The 16,926-nt window shown below is 41.0% G+C and overlaps 1 protein-coding gene across 1 annotated transcript in view; it reads right to left on the bottom strand.

The window, feature by feature from the left end:
* cd2ap (CD2-associated protein) overlaps positions 1-14,193 on the bottom strand; it is a 72,078-nt gene extending 57,885 nt beyond the window's left edge. The window contains exon 1 of the mRNA XM_030405486.1: positions 13,710-14,193. Within this exon, the coding sequence (XP_030261346.1) occupies positions 13,710-13,713 (4 nt within the window). The 5' untranslated portion in view covers positions 13,714-14,193. The remainder of the gene's footprint in view (positions 1-13,709) is intronic.
* Between the last annotated feature and the right edge of the window lie 2,733 nt (positions 14,194-16,926).

Below are 16,926 nucleotides of genomic sequence, written 5' to 3'. Positions count from 1 at the left end.
TGCAATCACTGTAATCACAAGTAAGAGTCAGAAAATCTCTTCACATCAGCCTTTTAGTTGAACTTCTCAGTCTGAAATACAGCACATTTCTGATTGCGATGATACCTCACGCACACTGACATAAGCAGGGGAACACCCTTCCCTGGTGAATGTTTGTTTGGTGGCAGGGTCAACGAGCTAAACAGCACAACAAGATGTGTGTTTATCTTTTTAGATACGGTTGAGACTAACAGGACAGCTAGTGTAGGTTGTTGATCAGTGTCTGTGTCTCTACTGCAGCGGCGGCTGTCTGGCCCAGTGTGAACATCTGCTCTGCCTGTAATAGAACGCTGGGGTTACTGCTCTCTGCAAGATTTGATTGTTTTGGATGAGGCCTCCATCTAAGCAGACAGATACCAGTACAGTAATGTGTCAAAAAGATGCAAAATTGACATCACAAAACCAATAAAATGATCAGAATTGTTACGGTGTGACTGCAAGGTTAGAAACAGGCAAGGCAACAAGTGTAATGCAGGCTATGTGAAAGCTGGATGCGCAACTCTAACTATAAATATTAACACGTACCATTTCAAAAGTCATTGCAGTATTCTATAACATTTGGCACCTGTGCTCTTGCCTTTTGTAAATGCTAGTCAGATATTCCTCCGCTTCATGCCTCTCTGGATGATCTCAGAGCAGTTTCAACACTCTGATGATGACTTTTGGCAGTGGATTCTGCAGCTCTGCTTGTTTTGCAGCTGCAAAACTGAAACTGAAGCAGCTGATATATGAAAAAATAAGATTCTGGCTCACTGACTTACACTCTGGACTAGACCAACTAAATTCAGACATATCCAAAAACAATCTTATAAATACTTTTTGTTTAGGCAGAATATGGCCTGTCACCTCAATTAGCTGGTAGTATGTGTTACTGCAAGAGCCCAGTATTCACTTACTACCAGCAACTCAACGATTCTGGTGCCTGTTAATCATACGGTGTCCCACTTCAGTCCCACCATGGTCACCAACACCGTCTTGTATGAACAGGACAACAAACTGCCTCAGTTGACAGTTATGTGGGGACCAGGCAGACATAATGGATCAGGCAGTGAAATCGCTTGGGGATAAATTTACCTCCAGGCGAGGCCACTACCAATCATTTACTCTCAGTCAGTTTCAGTAATGACTCCAGCTGCTGTCCAGTGATTTCTAGCTACAATGAACTTACTTTTCAACCAGCACTCATAAACTGGTCAGCTCTAAGCAGTACACTGTAAGAGTCCAGACAAATGAGGTGCAGAAAGTCAAATAAACAACTGAGCCAAGACCCCAGACAGTAATTTGGGACTATCTGTCTATGTAACCACAGGAAGAGATACGGTCTGCAGCAGTAAACAACGTTGACAGACAGAGTGATACTCTATTGAGTTAGTGCAACACACAGGGTAGTCCTCATCTTCCAGATGATTGCATGTGGAGCAGAGGGACTTTGTGCAACCACACAGATTACAGCGCCTCAGCAACCACACAAACACACCCTGCACGAGGAACGCAGGACGGCCAAATCACTATCACTTCGACCACCTCTAAACGCATTGCTATACACCTACTTATGCATCATGTTTTGGATTCTGCTACCCAGTAATATAATGTTACTAAAATTACTGTTATCTTCACTGGGGGAAAAGCCAATGATTACACAACAGTTAAAGGCATTTTTGTCACATTTTAGAATCATTCTAAACCATTTCTTTAAATGAAGGTGGTACTGTGCAAACGGCTCTACAAAGCACAAAACAAAATCCCTACTAGAGATGTTCTATTATCATTTTTTTCCTTCTCAATACCAACTTCAATAGCTGGGCTGTGGTTATCGGCAAATACCGAGTACCAATACAATACCAGTGCATGGGGCAAGAAACAAGATTTTTTTTCCTTGCAGAGCTGTATATACCACTGACCCTGTATGGATGTGATATGATTAAAGAGAATAACTGCCATGCAACATTCTTTTATTATTATCTATTTTGAGAGTCAGTCATGACTGAAAAAGATCAAATAAAGAAATCTAAGAATAAATAACAGTTCCTTTAAAAACTGTTCAAGTGTAGCCACAACAGTTTAAAACACTAGTGCAAAAGCAATTTTAGGAACAAATAATTCCCTTAAAGGAGAACTTCGGTCAATTTAAACATGCAGCTTCATTGCTCAAGCTACCCTTGACTTGCCAGTACCGAAGACGCGAACACATTTGGTCCAGCCATTACAGAGCTCCGTCAACGGAGATTTAGCATTGACAGCTAACAGCATGGGGTCAGAACTTTACACTGTGTTTTAAGCGTCTTAACATGCTCCACATCTCACACCAAACTAGTATCCATCGAGTGTGCACTTAACAGGCTTAACAGGCTATTGTAAGGCTCATGGCTCATGACAGGCTGTAACATGGACATGTACATTATGAACAGAAACACGAAAATGCTGGAATACGTTTCCGTCTCCGCCAGTGAGGGAGTAACGAATTGACTAGTTTGGTCTAGCTACCGGAAGACGCCGATGTCAACAAACAGGTATGTGGCTGCTTGCACAAACACACTGTTTTAACTACTTTTTTTATTCATTTTGAGTCATACACGCTACATTGCTGTGTTGTAAGGTGTCTGCTGATGTTGCATAACTTTTGGGGTGAGATATGGAGCATGTTAAGACGCTTAAAACACAGTGTAAAGTTCTGACCCCATACTGTTAGCTGTCAATGCTAAATCTCCGTTCACGGAGCTCTGTAATGGCTGGACCAAATGTGTTTGCATCTTCGGTACTGGCAAGTCAAGGGTAGCTTGAGCAATGAAGCTGCATGTTTAAATCGACCGAAGTTCTCCTTTAAAACTTATTTGCTTGCAGCAGTGCACTTTGAAGGGCAAATGTTGACGGCGATACTGCTTCCACCCAGTGTGCAGACTCCGCAAAGATATGGGGCACACATTGGAGGTCCAAACATCTGTAGTAAAGCTGATTGCCTGTACGTCTTTCAGCCTGAAAGACGTGAAATCAACTTCTTCTACGCCGCTCTAAAAAACAGTAGTTACCAGGGGCAGCAAAGCGCAATTTCCTATGCTGGCTTTTAGAGCAGCAATTTAGAAAATTTGACCTAACAATCAGATTCAAATTACTCATTTAAAATGAGTTACTTTAGATGGTTGGACCAGGTAACACTATGGTAGCAATTTAAACAGAGACCCATGGAATGCTACTGCACATGACATTGGATGACAAGTTGAAGGAGGCTCATGTTAGACAATATCTGCCAGCTGAGTGGTGTATTGTGCTATGTAGTTACATTGCCATAACAGTGGTGGCATAGTGGTGAGTATATATTAACATTTTCCACTGAGAGTGAAATCTGATATGTTTGTGTTGATCATGATGTTCAATGGGCCCTTACAAGAGGGTAGTCTGTGTGAGTCTCAAAACACACTGAGCTGAGCCAAAAACATTGTGGGCCTGAATGCAGAGGTAGCTGTGACAAGAAGGCAGAACTGTCCTTGCAGATAGATCACTTGCCGTCTTGCCCATAGTGGAAATGTTGAACAATACAAAACAAAGTGTGGCGACCAGCCTTTTCCCATGGAGAATCTTAAGCCAACCAGGCTTTCTATTTGTCTAGTCAGCCCTCTTAAACTTGCACTCACCCACTGTGGCCACCCAGTTAACACTATCATGAAGAAAGTTGGACGACGTTCCACTGTCAAACATTTCTGCTCAAAGAGGAATTAAACTAACTGGTGGTACGCATACTCCATGTTTTCAGTCAATAAATTAAATTTGTACTATCACTATCATATTTTTTTCCATTCTTATACACACCTGAAAATCCCTAAATTCAAATTCCATACTTTTCCATACTGCGTGGATATATATATATATATATATATATATATATATATATATATATAGATATATAGATATAGATATATATATATATATATATATATATATATATATATATATATATATATATATATATATATATATATATATATATATATCCCGAACAGACTACTTGAAGTGAAATATTTTAATACATTACAGTTATTGCGTAGATATAAAAGGTGAGAGGCAAAAATCTTTTAGGAGACAGGCCCGACTACTTTGGAGGTTTTTGGTATTTGAGCCCTGGGGGTACAAACAAAATGGCTCTTCTTTTTTTGTGTGAGAACAAGTAAAATACAGATTCACTCTGATGGTTCTAGGAGTCAGGCATTTTTCTCACAAACTCTGCTACTGAATGAGTAGAGTGAATGATGGGTGTCGGCCTGTGAAATACCAGCAGAGGGGCTGTGGACAAAGTCTTCTTGGTTTGTTCCTCAGAGGAAATGCCTTTCTGAATACATTCAGACACAGCCAAAAAAGTCAGTGTACAGGTGGTGTGTGTGTGTGTGTGTGTGTGTGTGTGTGTGTGTGTGTGCGTGGCAAACTTCCTGCCAGTTCACTGCAGTAAGGCAGCAGCAGGGGGATTCTGGCCTAAATAGTTCTACTGACTTATGAAGTGGCAGAGCTGAGACTTTTCTTGAGTAATGAAAGTGAAGAAAAGCCAGCTAACAACAAAGTAACCTGGACTACAACGGCCAAGGTCAAATCATAAGGGCCTTCAATCAGGGTTTGGCCCTGAGGTTCTTACCAAGGCTGGAGAATTACTTTATTCATCCTGTGCTGGTCGCTCTCCCAGGAACATGCTACAGTGCCTTAACTGTGGTATTCATACTGGCTTAATATCAAACCAGCATAAGTTATTACACTGCATGTCTTTTTGTATGTTATTCAGTTGCTAATTCAATAATTTAACGTGTCAAAGCCCAACAGCACTCATTGCTATAGTGGTCAGCAGGTCTGCTTTTCATTCAGGGCCTACTCGATGTTACACTGTACAATGGTATAATATGATGCTTACATGCAGCAGAGTCCTCAAAAGAAGTCAATGGCGTGAAATGATTTTCATCATTCTTTACATTTGCTACAAAGCAGCTCCCATCTCAGGCTGTGAGACTCCTTAAGTCGACCTCAACAAATAAACCATCATTGGGGTTTTTTTCTTGTGTAGGTTGAAGGAACAACAACTTGCATTTCATTGTACAATAAATATACCTTGAAGCTTTGACTTAAGTCTTATCTGAACGCATTGTTCAGTGCTGCAGGATTCTACCTACAGCTTTTGAAAACACCATCGCAGTGTCAGCCACACTGCAGGACTTGTTCTGTTGTCCTGCCATAAATGCAGAAATGGGTCAAAAAGCTAAGAGCTATGGCCAAAAGCACATCCACTAAATGGTGTGCTGTCAAGCAGATGATGAGAGTGAAAGACTGTACAAGCATTAGATGAGCTACATAAGCAAGGGAAGAGTGGGTGCTGGGTGTCCCGCAGCGTCCCCCTGCAGTCTTCCGGAAAAAGTCTCCACATTTTAAAAATACTTTTCTTTACTTTTAGTGACAATACTGAGGACGTGTCCCCAACAAAAGGTGTGTTTTCTGACAAATTGCAGTGTCAAACTCGTGTTTGATGTTATATGGTTAGATTTATACGTTTGATGAAAATGTATCTAACAATTAAACAAACTAAATAAATAAATAAAATCCCAATTCTGAAACAAAACACTGGCACATCTGCTTCCCCCATAAAGTCGATGAACCAGTCAGTGTGAGATTTATTTTGTCAGTCAGAGCACATCACGAAAATAGGATACAAGGTACATAAATATCATATTAGCTGCTGCACTAGTTAAAAAAAATCCAACTGACAGAATGTGATGCTGTCTAAAAGATGAGAGAAGCCACAAGTGAAGGGCAACAAATCCTCATCTAGCCCTGTACAAGGCAGACACTGCTCTGAGTGGACTGTCAGGAGAGATGCTCTGTGTTGCGCTTGGATTTAAAAAAATTAACTATGAGCAGTAAATCTGATGTTTCGCACTCTGCCTCAACTAGGCCCTGTTGGCGATTTCCTTTTAAATTATGTGTAAGCTTTCCAGGTGATCTCTTCATTCGGTGTTATGTTAATGCGCTTACATGTAACAGTGTTTTCTTTGACAATCACTTCTGAAAATTAGCTATATCTTTAGATGCATACAAACCACACGACCATGAAACTTCCTGACATTTTAGTTGGCTTCGCCAATTGTCCCCAACTGTCTCTGATGAAAATGCTCAAAGAGTACTGAGCGATAATGATGAGGGAAGTAGTGACAGAGAAAAAAGCAATAACACAAGTGCACGCTCAGAAGTCTGCTATCTTTCTCCTTTACAGCGGCATGACACCTCAGCCTTGGGGAGTGGTGGCTGAGGATTCCTGGCATATTTGCAGCAGCTGAGACACATGAGTGAGAAAGACAGAGGGCGGTGATTAAAAGCTAAAGGAGGTATTCCGTAAAGTTTTGAGCAAAAATAGACTAACAAATGTCCTCCTATGCACCCTGAATTTCACCCTGCAGCCGCAAACACAGTTCACAACTAAATGCCATGCTGTGATAGCACTCCAAGAGAAAGGCAGATTTTAGTGACTTCTTGATAACTTTTTGTTCTTGAATCCACCCTGGTTCTTTCAATAGAGTCCCATTTGTTAAATTCATCCTACGTGGTACACCTGGTACACTAATACACCTTTTGGTCAAGCTCGAGACATAGCTAATGTTGACAGTAAAAGTGGAGATATATGTATAAAAAATGTTTACCTACATCAAGCTAGTCTTATTATGGCCTCTAACCTCACTGCATTAAACTAAAGCATTAAACAAAAAAGGAAATACAAACATATCCCAAAGTGGATCAAAACCATTTAGGATGCAAGTCCAGTGGAATAAATACAAACAAACTTCAACTTACCCTGCCAACTCATCAGTGTTGACCAATACTGTGAACAGAACTTACAGTATCAATCTACCTTAATGCACTGAATCAAACAAAAATCATCTCGTTGTCACAGTAATTAAAAATGATGAACTTGTGTATAAAAAAAACAAGCTGTGTGAATGGTGAACATGTCTAATTTGAATTAAGTGTTAACAAGGCTGTTAAAATTAATCATCTTAGTTCATTAAAATGGAGAAACTTGAATTCAGATGTTTTTTTCTGTTTTGTAGGTAAAATAGATGTAATTGTATTTGTAACGAGTATTTCCTTTCTTGACATGTTTTATCAGTTTTGTTCATTAATTCTATTCACTGCCAAGAGAGCTTGTGAAACCGCAGAGACACCACTACCCATTTCTCCGAGCTGAAACTACAGTGGCTATACTATCGGACAAGTGTCATATAATGAGATGGTATGATCTGGGGCTGGTTAACTTCAGTAGGCATCTCTGCAACATAGTATATAACATCACCACTGTTGTTTCCTCACACTCTGTCGATTAGCTTAGTTCATAAGATACCTGTACACACACAAAGCATTTCATAAAATACACTTTCCTGAACACAAGTCAATTAATCCATGTGTCCAATTCCTTTGTCTCTTTACGTATATTCTATCAAAGTACTTTCAATTACTCTAATCAAAGAGAATATACATTAACGCTGTTGCCTGTATGCAGAGCTGTAATGAGTGTCTCTTCATGAGTGTATGCTGACTCTAGCATACCTCCATCATGCCCAGTCTCGCTTTGCATTGTGTTGCTCTTATCAGATACAATTTATCTTTCTTTCTCCTCCCCTCAGTGTCAATTTACTAAACACACACAGTGAAACAGGAATTCAATCAAGAGAGCTATTCTAGTACTACTCACTGTTATGGCCAGCATTCAAGCTGAAGCATGTCTCTCTAGACAGATTTGCCAATGTTTTAAATCAATGTTATTCATTCCAATGTGATGCGTTTGCTTTCAAGTGTAATAATAAAACTCCCCAGAGTGCACGCCAAATTTTGATCTCACTTCCTGCCAAATTCAGCAGAAGGGAAAGAATTTCCAGGTCATTGTTTCCCTCTCCTTGCACAGTGCTTCCAGGTAAAGAGTTTGTACAATATGGTTCTTATATAAGCCAGTGTCAGACAGGAGGATGTTACAGCAGAGAGAGAGAGGGGGGAGAGGAAGGAAGAGAAGGGGGGTGGGGGGGTACTCAAGGCCACGCAGGCGAGCTGACTGCCAGGCAGACTGTCTAAATCAGTGTGCTCTCTGTGCTTCTCGCAGCCACACAATCAGTAAAGAGGAAACTCATAACGGCATTCCTCGGCACTGATCTGAGCGGTAGCTGATATGAAGTGTTACCACGAGACATCAAGTGAGATGGAGACAGAGAGCTGCCTCTGTTCGAAATGGAACCTCCTGTCCACATGTATCTAACCCCAGCTCAACATGTCCTTTATACACCAAAGCCCTGTCACACATTACACACCTGGAAGCTACGTCTGGAAACCTCGAAATCAAGCACACCTTGAAGAGTGACTATTAATAAACCTGTCCTGCTTCGCAAATTACATAACCAATAATTCCGTGTGCAAACAACGGCTGTGCCTGTCAAAAGTCAGAGACTAGAAATGTCATGGGAGTGTGAGAGGAGACGTAATGCTATTACACTTTGAGTAAAGAGCGTAAATAATTTATAGGAGAGCGATATTAACAACTTCAGCTTGGTTATGGTACAATCTGTATGCAAAAGGGTAGCTTACCAAAATTTTAAACAAGTTTGGAAGCTGGTAGAAAACTTTAGGGAACACACAAGGCTTTCCACAAAGATAGAGAGTAGCCAGCTAGTGGAAAAACAAAGCCAGCTAAGGGGGTCCGGGAGCTTAACACGTGGTCAAAAATATACCAGGAGTAAACACTGCATCCTTTTTAGACAATAGCACCTCACTCATCATCACTGCGTGGCAAAACAAACCAACAGGTTTTCCATGCAATTTTAACTCCCAGTGTACATCTGTAACCATAACCCAAAGCATATTTTTACACTTCAAGACTATTTTCTTCTGTGTTACACAAAGATAGTGGCTGTGAGTTGAGCACTGCCTGAGCACTTATGTGATAATAAATTTGTTTTACTGTTGGTGAGAAAAATGCAAAATACACCATCAACAAAGGGATTTTGGAAAGTGTAGTGATATTTTCTATCATTTTATAGGACACACAATGGGTCAAAAAACAACTGACATATTAATCTACATTGAAAATAATGGATGAGTCAATTAATAGATCAGTCAAGGAGGAGTAGGAGAATTATTGAGCAACTACCTTTTATATTAAATTAATGTTCAAGTCATATAAAAGGCAAAATGATGTGAAGAGAAAAATTGTGATGGGCAGCTTCATCTTTTTTAATGTTCTATAGGCCAAACAACTAATCAAGACAATAACCTATAGATCAATCCAAACTGAGAAGACCAGTTAGTTGCAGCCATTCAGGGAGGAGTGTGAGTGTGGGGACTTCCACATTAAACCAAATTTAGAATACACAGGTGTGAAGATGTCCAACACATCGCTCTAACTGAATGTGAAAAAAACGAGCATCAGTTCCTACGTGGCTGAGAGCCTTGCAGAACTGCACAGAGCAACAGGGCACACTGTTTTGAGCTTAACTTTTGTCTGACACCCTGTTTGTATTTAATACCTTGAAAGCACTGCAGGAATGAGGGAAAATTAATTGATGAAGTTGAAATGGTAGTTATCTATACAATGCCGTCTCATTTTACCACAAAAATTCAAATAAGTTGGCAGCTGGCATCTTATATGTATAGTGGCAAGCTGAAAGATATGTGGTTTGTCTTAAATGACTAGCAGAATGCATTTTTAATAGATAACACATTGCACTACACTGGTGAATAACCCTCATGTAGTCATAGTAGAAGTAGTAGGTTGAAGAGTGGGGTGGGTTTGAAGAGGATTGGAGGATTTCTACTTTCAACTTTCTGAAAAAGATGCATATTTTAAAAACTCTGAAAAGTAATAAGCTGAACGGTTTCTCTAGCTTAACATTTGCTGCAACAGTAGCGGCACGGAATGTAAAAAAATTACTCATTAGAATGAATGGGCAAGTTTTTATTTACTTAGAAAAACACCTTCCAAATTCCTGCTCGTCTTGAAAAAAACTGTTATGATTATGGCCAATTTTTTATATAGTGAGTAACAGGAGAGACACTGCTGAACAGCATTCAGACAAGTTAGTTTCGACAGAGAGAGTGTAAGACATGACAAGATAGTCAGGCGCTCTCTTCCATTTAAGACATGGCGCAAAGTGATCCCTCATTCTCGAATATCTGAAACGTCTGGCTACATGCAATTGGCATTAACACACGTCAGAGCAGCTCTTGGTTGAGATAAGATGTGACGAATATGTGCATAACATCCAATGATTATGATCTGCTCTGATTAAAACACAGGACAGTGCAACGGCAGTGACAGTGAAGATTCATCATGAAAAGAGAAGACCTGCAGAGTTCCGGCAGCACAATGAACACAGTGATCAAAGGACAACTCACTAGAACTTGTACAGGCCAATAATAATTTTGCGTAATGTGTATTTGCACACATTTTTGATACCTGTTGTATTCATTTTATCTTGTGAACATGTGCAAAATACATTAATTATAATACAAAAAAACTCTGTTGGTACGAAGGTAGCTTACTTGAATGAATGAAGTTTTAAGCACCAGATTAACCAGGCGAGGTAAACCGGACTTCATCGGTTCAGTTAAACCAGGGTGGGAAATTCACACAAACCCTGCTGGTAAATATTGTTCAAGGCCAGTGGGGTTAATGTTTAATCAGACATTTTGGCACATGTCCAGTCTTTGTTTAGGTGGTTCTCTGGACTCCTGCAGTTTAGTTGGTTAATAAAACAGACCAGTAACAGGGACGTCCTAGTGGCCTGGGGGTTAAAATAGTTGTCCATGTAATCACAATGTCCCCAGTCTATGTCTATCTAGGGACCTTTGTTGCATGTCATCCCTGCATTCTCTCTTCTCATTTCCACCTCCCTCTACTCTCCACTATCAAAATAAAAGGGGAAAATTTCTCCCAAAATACAATGCAAGAATAAAGAATGTCTGCTGACACAGAGGTAGGGACGAGAACAGACAAAGCTAGGGATGTCCCAATCAGGTTTTTTTTTTACACCCATACCAATCTGAGTCCTTTAATATGTAGTAAATGCTGATACCTAGTCCCAATCCGATACTTAGCCCTAACCAACAATTTTCCCGGATAATAAAGCTGCATTAAGAAAAAAAGTACCTGCATCCAAGCTTTTCCTTAAAAGTTTTTTTTTTACTTTGTTGAAACAAAGTATATACTTTCATATGGCTTTTTCTTATTCTGTATGCTATTGCAACATTGGCCTACCACCTTCCTTGTGTAAGCAGGTGAGTGTGTGACGCTGCACTGTGACAGCAGACCCTTGTGTACAGCCAGCTGAAGTGTGTGTGACACGCAACCCACGCTTTTTACCGCCAAACCATCCACTGCTTTTTTCATATTCCTTATGTTGTCGCGTAAAATGACATCAACGCGCCGCTTGTCTATTTCACACGAGTTCAGCATCTCCTCAATTGTCTGTTTCACATGCTCTGCCGTATGAGACCCACCAAACTAGTGTGCATACCAGCAAGTTGTAACTCGAAAGTGGAGTCAATGTGATGTAATGCCGAGATGGTAGGGCATACCGGGGATTCAAAAACTCAAGATGACGAAGAAAACTCTGATCCTCCATCACGGAGATGAGCTGGTTATCCAGAGCGATTCATTTAATTACCTTCTCTGTAATATTTCATAGTACCAAATGTGTAGTATTAAATGCAGCTGTTTTGTTACCGCCTCGTACAGCGGTCGTACTGCAGATGTTACAATGTCGCCGTTGGACTGCTTTCGTGTTCTAATTTTAGAAGTTATTTCCACACTGCAGACCTTTTATCCACAGATTTGCCAGAGTAACGTTACGCGCGTGTCTGAGTTCTGCCACCAATTGTGCTCTGACGTAAAAAAAAATTAAAAAATCAGACTTGGGTCCACTTTCAAAATTGCCGATACCCGATTAGTGGAAAAATGCCCACATTGGGTATTTCCAACTGCTTGATACCACAAAACAAGATTCAAGTTTGTAGATTTTAGTTGATAAAGCAGTAGTGGGCTGCCTGTAGTCTGAGCTAAGTTCAGAGAAAGCAAACACAGAATGTTAGGGGCTCTCTCACACAGACACATAGCTGGGACATGTTCAAACACAGCCGAGATATCTTCAGCAACCTGAGGAAAGCATTAGAAACACATGTCTCCCACAAATGGACACTAGTGAAGGGAATAGTTCACCAAAACAATTAAACAACAAGGAAGTAAATATTGTCTTTCTAACTCAATGTGGGACCTCAGGGGCTTCCTGAGACTTGGATGATGCCAGATGAGATATATCGAGCCATTCTATGTTTTTTTGAAGTTTTAAAAAAAGTTCCAATGTACGTTTTCTTGTGAAGCTCCAGAAATGTTTTGTGGACGACAAAACTTCACCTGACTTTCCATCGGCATGAGGCTGCGTATATAATGAGGTGATTTCATTTTTGAGTGTCCTTTCAGGCACCTGCTTCACTGTATTCCAAGACAGAGCCATGGTCACATGTTATAAAAGTCCAAGAGAGAGATTATCTTCCTCCTGGGACTCTCTGCTTGTTGTCTGATTTCCGTCTGCACTGTTATTGTTACTCCGCAATTTAAGTACAGTGGTTAGTTTCCTGTGTCTCTGGGATTCTCACTGAGGTGCATCACTGCAGCATTTAACCCTAAGTGTAAGCAAAGCAGTTACGCTTGAAGCAGTTCTCTTGACTCCATATGTAAAACCACAGTCTGCTACATTACACGTCTGAAGTCTACGCGGAGCTGAGCTCAAAACCTGTTTGACAACATAGCACAGTCCTCCTGCACACAACCACACAAACCACCGACTGCACATGAAGCGAGATGCAGTAAGCTGGCTTCATGACAGAGGAGTTGTGCAGAATTTTTCCTTTGCATTCAGTCAGCATGATCATCACAACAACTGCTCTGCATGAGCAACCTTCACCCACGCCTTGTGTCTGTTTTTAAACTCAAAGATAACTTTAAACTCTTTGATTTCAAGTTGGGCAAGCCCTAAACCTGGTCCAGTGTTGAGTGGAGACAAGTACAGTAGAGCATGTCTCTGGGTGTGGGAGCTTACAGTAAAATAGTCACTGTCATCAAAAGAATGTCGGCTGTTTGACGACACACAGTGTGAACTATAATATTGTACTTTTCCTTAGATCAAACCTAAAGCAGTATTCAAACGGGGAAATTCACCCATCCAATCAAAATAAGCTAACTTTGAAACAGATGCTCCCTGTCTGTGGAGTTACTGCAGAGTCCCAACTTTTCATTACAGTGACGTGAATAAACTGGGAATTTCAAGTGAGCACAGCAGTGCCATGATCCTAAGTGGTTTTGCAGAGGCCGTGTTGACATCAGCTTGGAGAGGTAGCTCGTGTTAACATTAGCTCCAACTGCAGCCAAATCCAAGGATGGAGGTGGCGTTATCCAGTTAACCGAACGGCTAGCTGGCTAGGCTAACCAGCTAGCTAACTGGCTTGCTAACTTTAACTCCCTTCTGGCAAAATGACGATAACGTGGATTTATGCCACTGACACTTGGTCTAATGCCCGAGGCGTGTTCGGCTTGCTTTGCGAGTACGGTCGAAAATAAGGAGCAGTGAACATATTAACACAACACAAGCGCCACATCATGGAAAACTCACCCATTCCTGTCCTTCGCACCGCCTCGCTATCAAACGTCGGGAATCTCTTCTCCAGCAGCCTCACTGCTAGCTAGCTACCAGCCAGGTAGGTGCGGATAATTCACCACAAAGTGATTTTCTTGTCGATTCACTGCCGAGAAAAAGAAGTCAAGTGGGCCGTATATCCATTCGCCCGTTTCCCCAGCAGCACCAGCAGCAGCAGCAGCAGCAGCCTCCCGAGTTCTCTCTCGGTGGTGCTTCAAGATTATTGTGCAGGAAGTTGACCAGGAGTCTCCACCTTTCTTGGACTTGCCTCCACGGGTTGCTGCTGCCTGCCTGCCTGCCACCAAATTACAGTATAGGGGCAAACTACGCGATGTTTCAGGCCGGACAGTCCCGCGAGAGGAATGTTTAATGGAATGTTGATCTCCCCCCCACCCCGGTATTAACAGCCCACTCAGCAAGTACAGTAACTGCTGTACGGGTGCGCGCCTGTGTGAGCCCGGGAGACGCTCACTTCACACCCACCACTGCTGTGATCCGCTCATCCCGAGGCTGTCAGGAACTGTACGGGAGTGTGAAATGAAAAGAAATACAGCAGCCTAGCGTACACACAGGCTCCTCACAGCACTCATGAACTGATAAAGGGCCTTCCCTTCCCCGCAAGTCTGCGTTGCCACTGAATGAAGCCTGTAGGACGTGATCCCTAAATGCACATCAACATGTAGAAATGACAAGTTAACAGATGAAAAGTGAACACAATGAAAACCCCAAAAGTCGAAGTAGCATTTAACGTGCACCAGAGCAGTGCGCCTTAAAGGAGCACTGTGTGGTTCTGGACATTAGCATTAACGAGGCAATGATGCAAACTTTTCCACAAGTAAAGCAGCCATTCTCAGAGGAAAACAAGGTCCCAGAACACTGTTTGAAGCTATAAAAGGTGGCAGGGTCCGCCACATATTAACGAAGTAAAACAGTATAAATTGTGTTGTCCTTTAAGGTCAGAAAGTGTTTATTTAGTGTGTATAGACAGAAATAAAACAGCCAATGAACATCTTTTTCTTCTCATTGATATTTCTTCACCAAAACTACAGAGTGCTCCTTTAATAGAAAAATTATATGGTATGTTAAACCAGATACAGGTGTTAGATCAACCTCAATGGTTGAGAACGTGTAGCTTTTTTTGTTTAATGTCTAAACAAATGTAATCAAATAACGCGCGACAACGTCTTAGACTGCACACGTGAATTGTGGAAATGTTTGTGCAAAAGAAATCTAACAGTTCAGCTCCTGTTACCATGATGTGTAAACTATATTCTACTACATAGCATGAACAAACATAAAAGCAGATTAACTATACATTGTTTTGTATATATTTTTTTAGAGCTGGGCAATATGGCCTTCAAATATTATCAGTATGTTTTTAGGCTATATCATTATACAAGATATAAGCCTTGTTATTTTGAAATCTCCTCAGAAGCACTTCAGAAATGCTTGAACCAGACAATGGACGGGACATTTTTGACCAAATACCTCAATATCGAGGCAGGCATTAGAATTGGTACTTTTACTAAATAATGACAAAGTGAAGGTTTTGATTAAAAAGACTTGACTGTAATGAAGCCTTTACAACCAGGAAAACACAACACCTGTCAAATCACCATATAGTGAGATCTAAAATCTAAGAATGATAAAGATATAATACTGATATACTGCCCAGTCCTGTAATAAATGTGCAGTATGTGGCGCGCAGGTGGTCGAGTGGTTAGAACGCATGCCATAAACACAGCCGACCCCGGTTCGATTCCGCCCGGAGGTCCTTTGCTGCATGCCACATCCCCCTCTCTCTCCCATGTTTCCTCTCTGTCTACTGCTAATAAAGGTGTCTATGCCAAAAAAAATCTAAAAAAAAAAATAAAAATGTGCAGTATGCATAATATACATACACTATAACATAATAAGACAGTGCTATTTTGTATGAAAAGGGAGTGCGTATGGTTCACATATTGTAATGCAGGCTGTCTGTAGTGGTTTGTGGGTCAGGGTGAGAACTAAAGCTGTTATACAGTCACAGACTTACCTTATATGTTCTCACGTGTCAAAAGCCAATGGTAGACAAAGAAAACACACACGTTTTTAATTCCGGCAGCATCATAGTGTTTGGGGTTATTTCAGTGGTCAGTTGACCCTGAAAATAATCTCAGTTGCTTGACCACAAAATATCCTCTGCTCTTCTAATTTAACTCCCTCCCTCCTCCCTCCTCCCCTCCCCTTTCATTTCCATCAAACAGGATTGGTATCAGGATTAAACACAGAGAGGGACGTGTGTCTCATTTCAAACCATTTTGATGGGATGCGTTCTGGCAGTGTCATAAATGGTTTGGCATCAAAGGGCACAATAGGATCCTCCGTCTCATCTGTTGAGTGACAACATGCTATGTCAAACATTCACGCCACACCCCAAAAACAATGTGATTGCTGGACAGGAGACGACGTGAACACATGAAACAAACACGGGGCCGGGCCTGTGGGAGAATGTGTGTCTGACAAACCATAGAACAATGTCAGACAACACTGATTTTCAGACTGAAAGGATTCTGGTACTAAAAGCATATTCATTTTTAGAAAGGTAAACATAACGTCAGGAGTTGTGTTCAGACCCTGTTCACTAATAAACATGACATTTTCAATGTGACTCTTCCATGTTCAACATGTAGATTAGCCCTTAGCCCTTGCTTCACCAATGAGTTTTTTGCTCTAAGGGAACTAAAAGGAGAAGGATTTCTAGTTTTAAATGGCAAGATTTAGTTATTGGAATGTTATTAGATTTGTAAATCACATGCACACAATATCTAATATGTTGCCGCTGTGATCAGGCCCTCTCTGCTTTGGCGTCATTGTGCAGTCGCCTGCCGTCAATTGCCCATTTTTTTTTCTCCCTATGGCCCGAGAGTGAACTGTTAAAGAAGGAAGTAGTTGAGGGCGAATTCATCCTGACAGGATCCGTTTACAATCAAAATGTCAACAATCTTTCAAAAAATGCTATGCAAATGTGTTTGACCACACACACACACACACACACACACACACACACACACACACCAATACAAATACACCAAGCAGATTTGAATAACATGCAGTGGAAGCCTGGCCGTCCAAGTGGATTATGGGAACCAGAGCGGTTATTATTTACTCTCATTCATTCAAACATCTGTGCTCTCTGTTTTGGCAACCCACT

The sequence above is a fragment of the Sparus aurata genome, chromosome 22 (genome assembly GCF_900880675.1).
Source record: "Sparus aurata chromosome 22, fSpaAur1.1, whole genome shotgun sequence".
Taxonomy (NCBI): Eukaryota; Metazoa; Chordata; class Actinopteri; order Spariformes; family Sparidae; genus Sparus; species Sparus aurata.
This window is presented reverse-complemented; position numbering and strand designations above follow the sequence as displayed.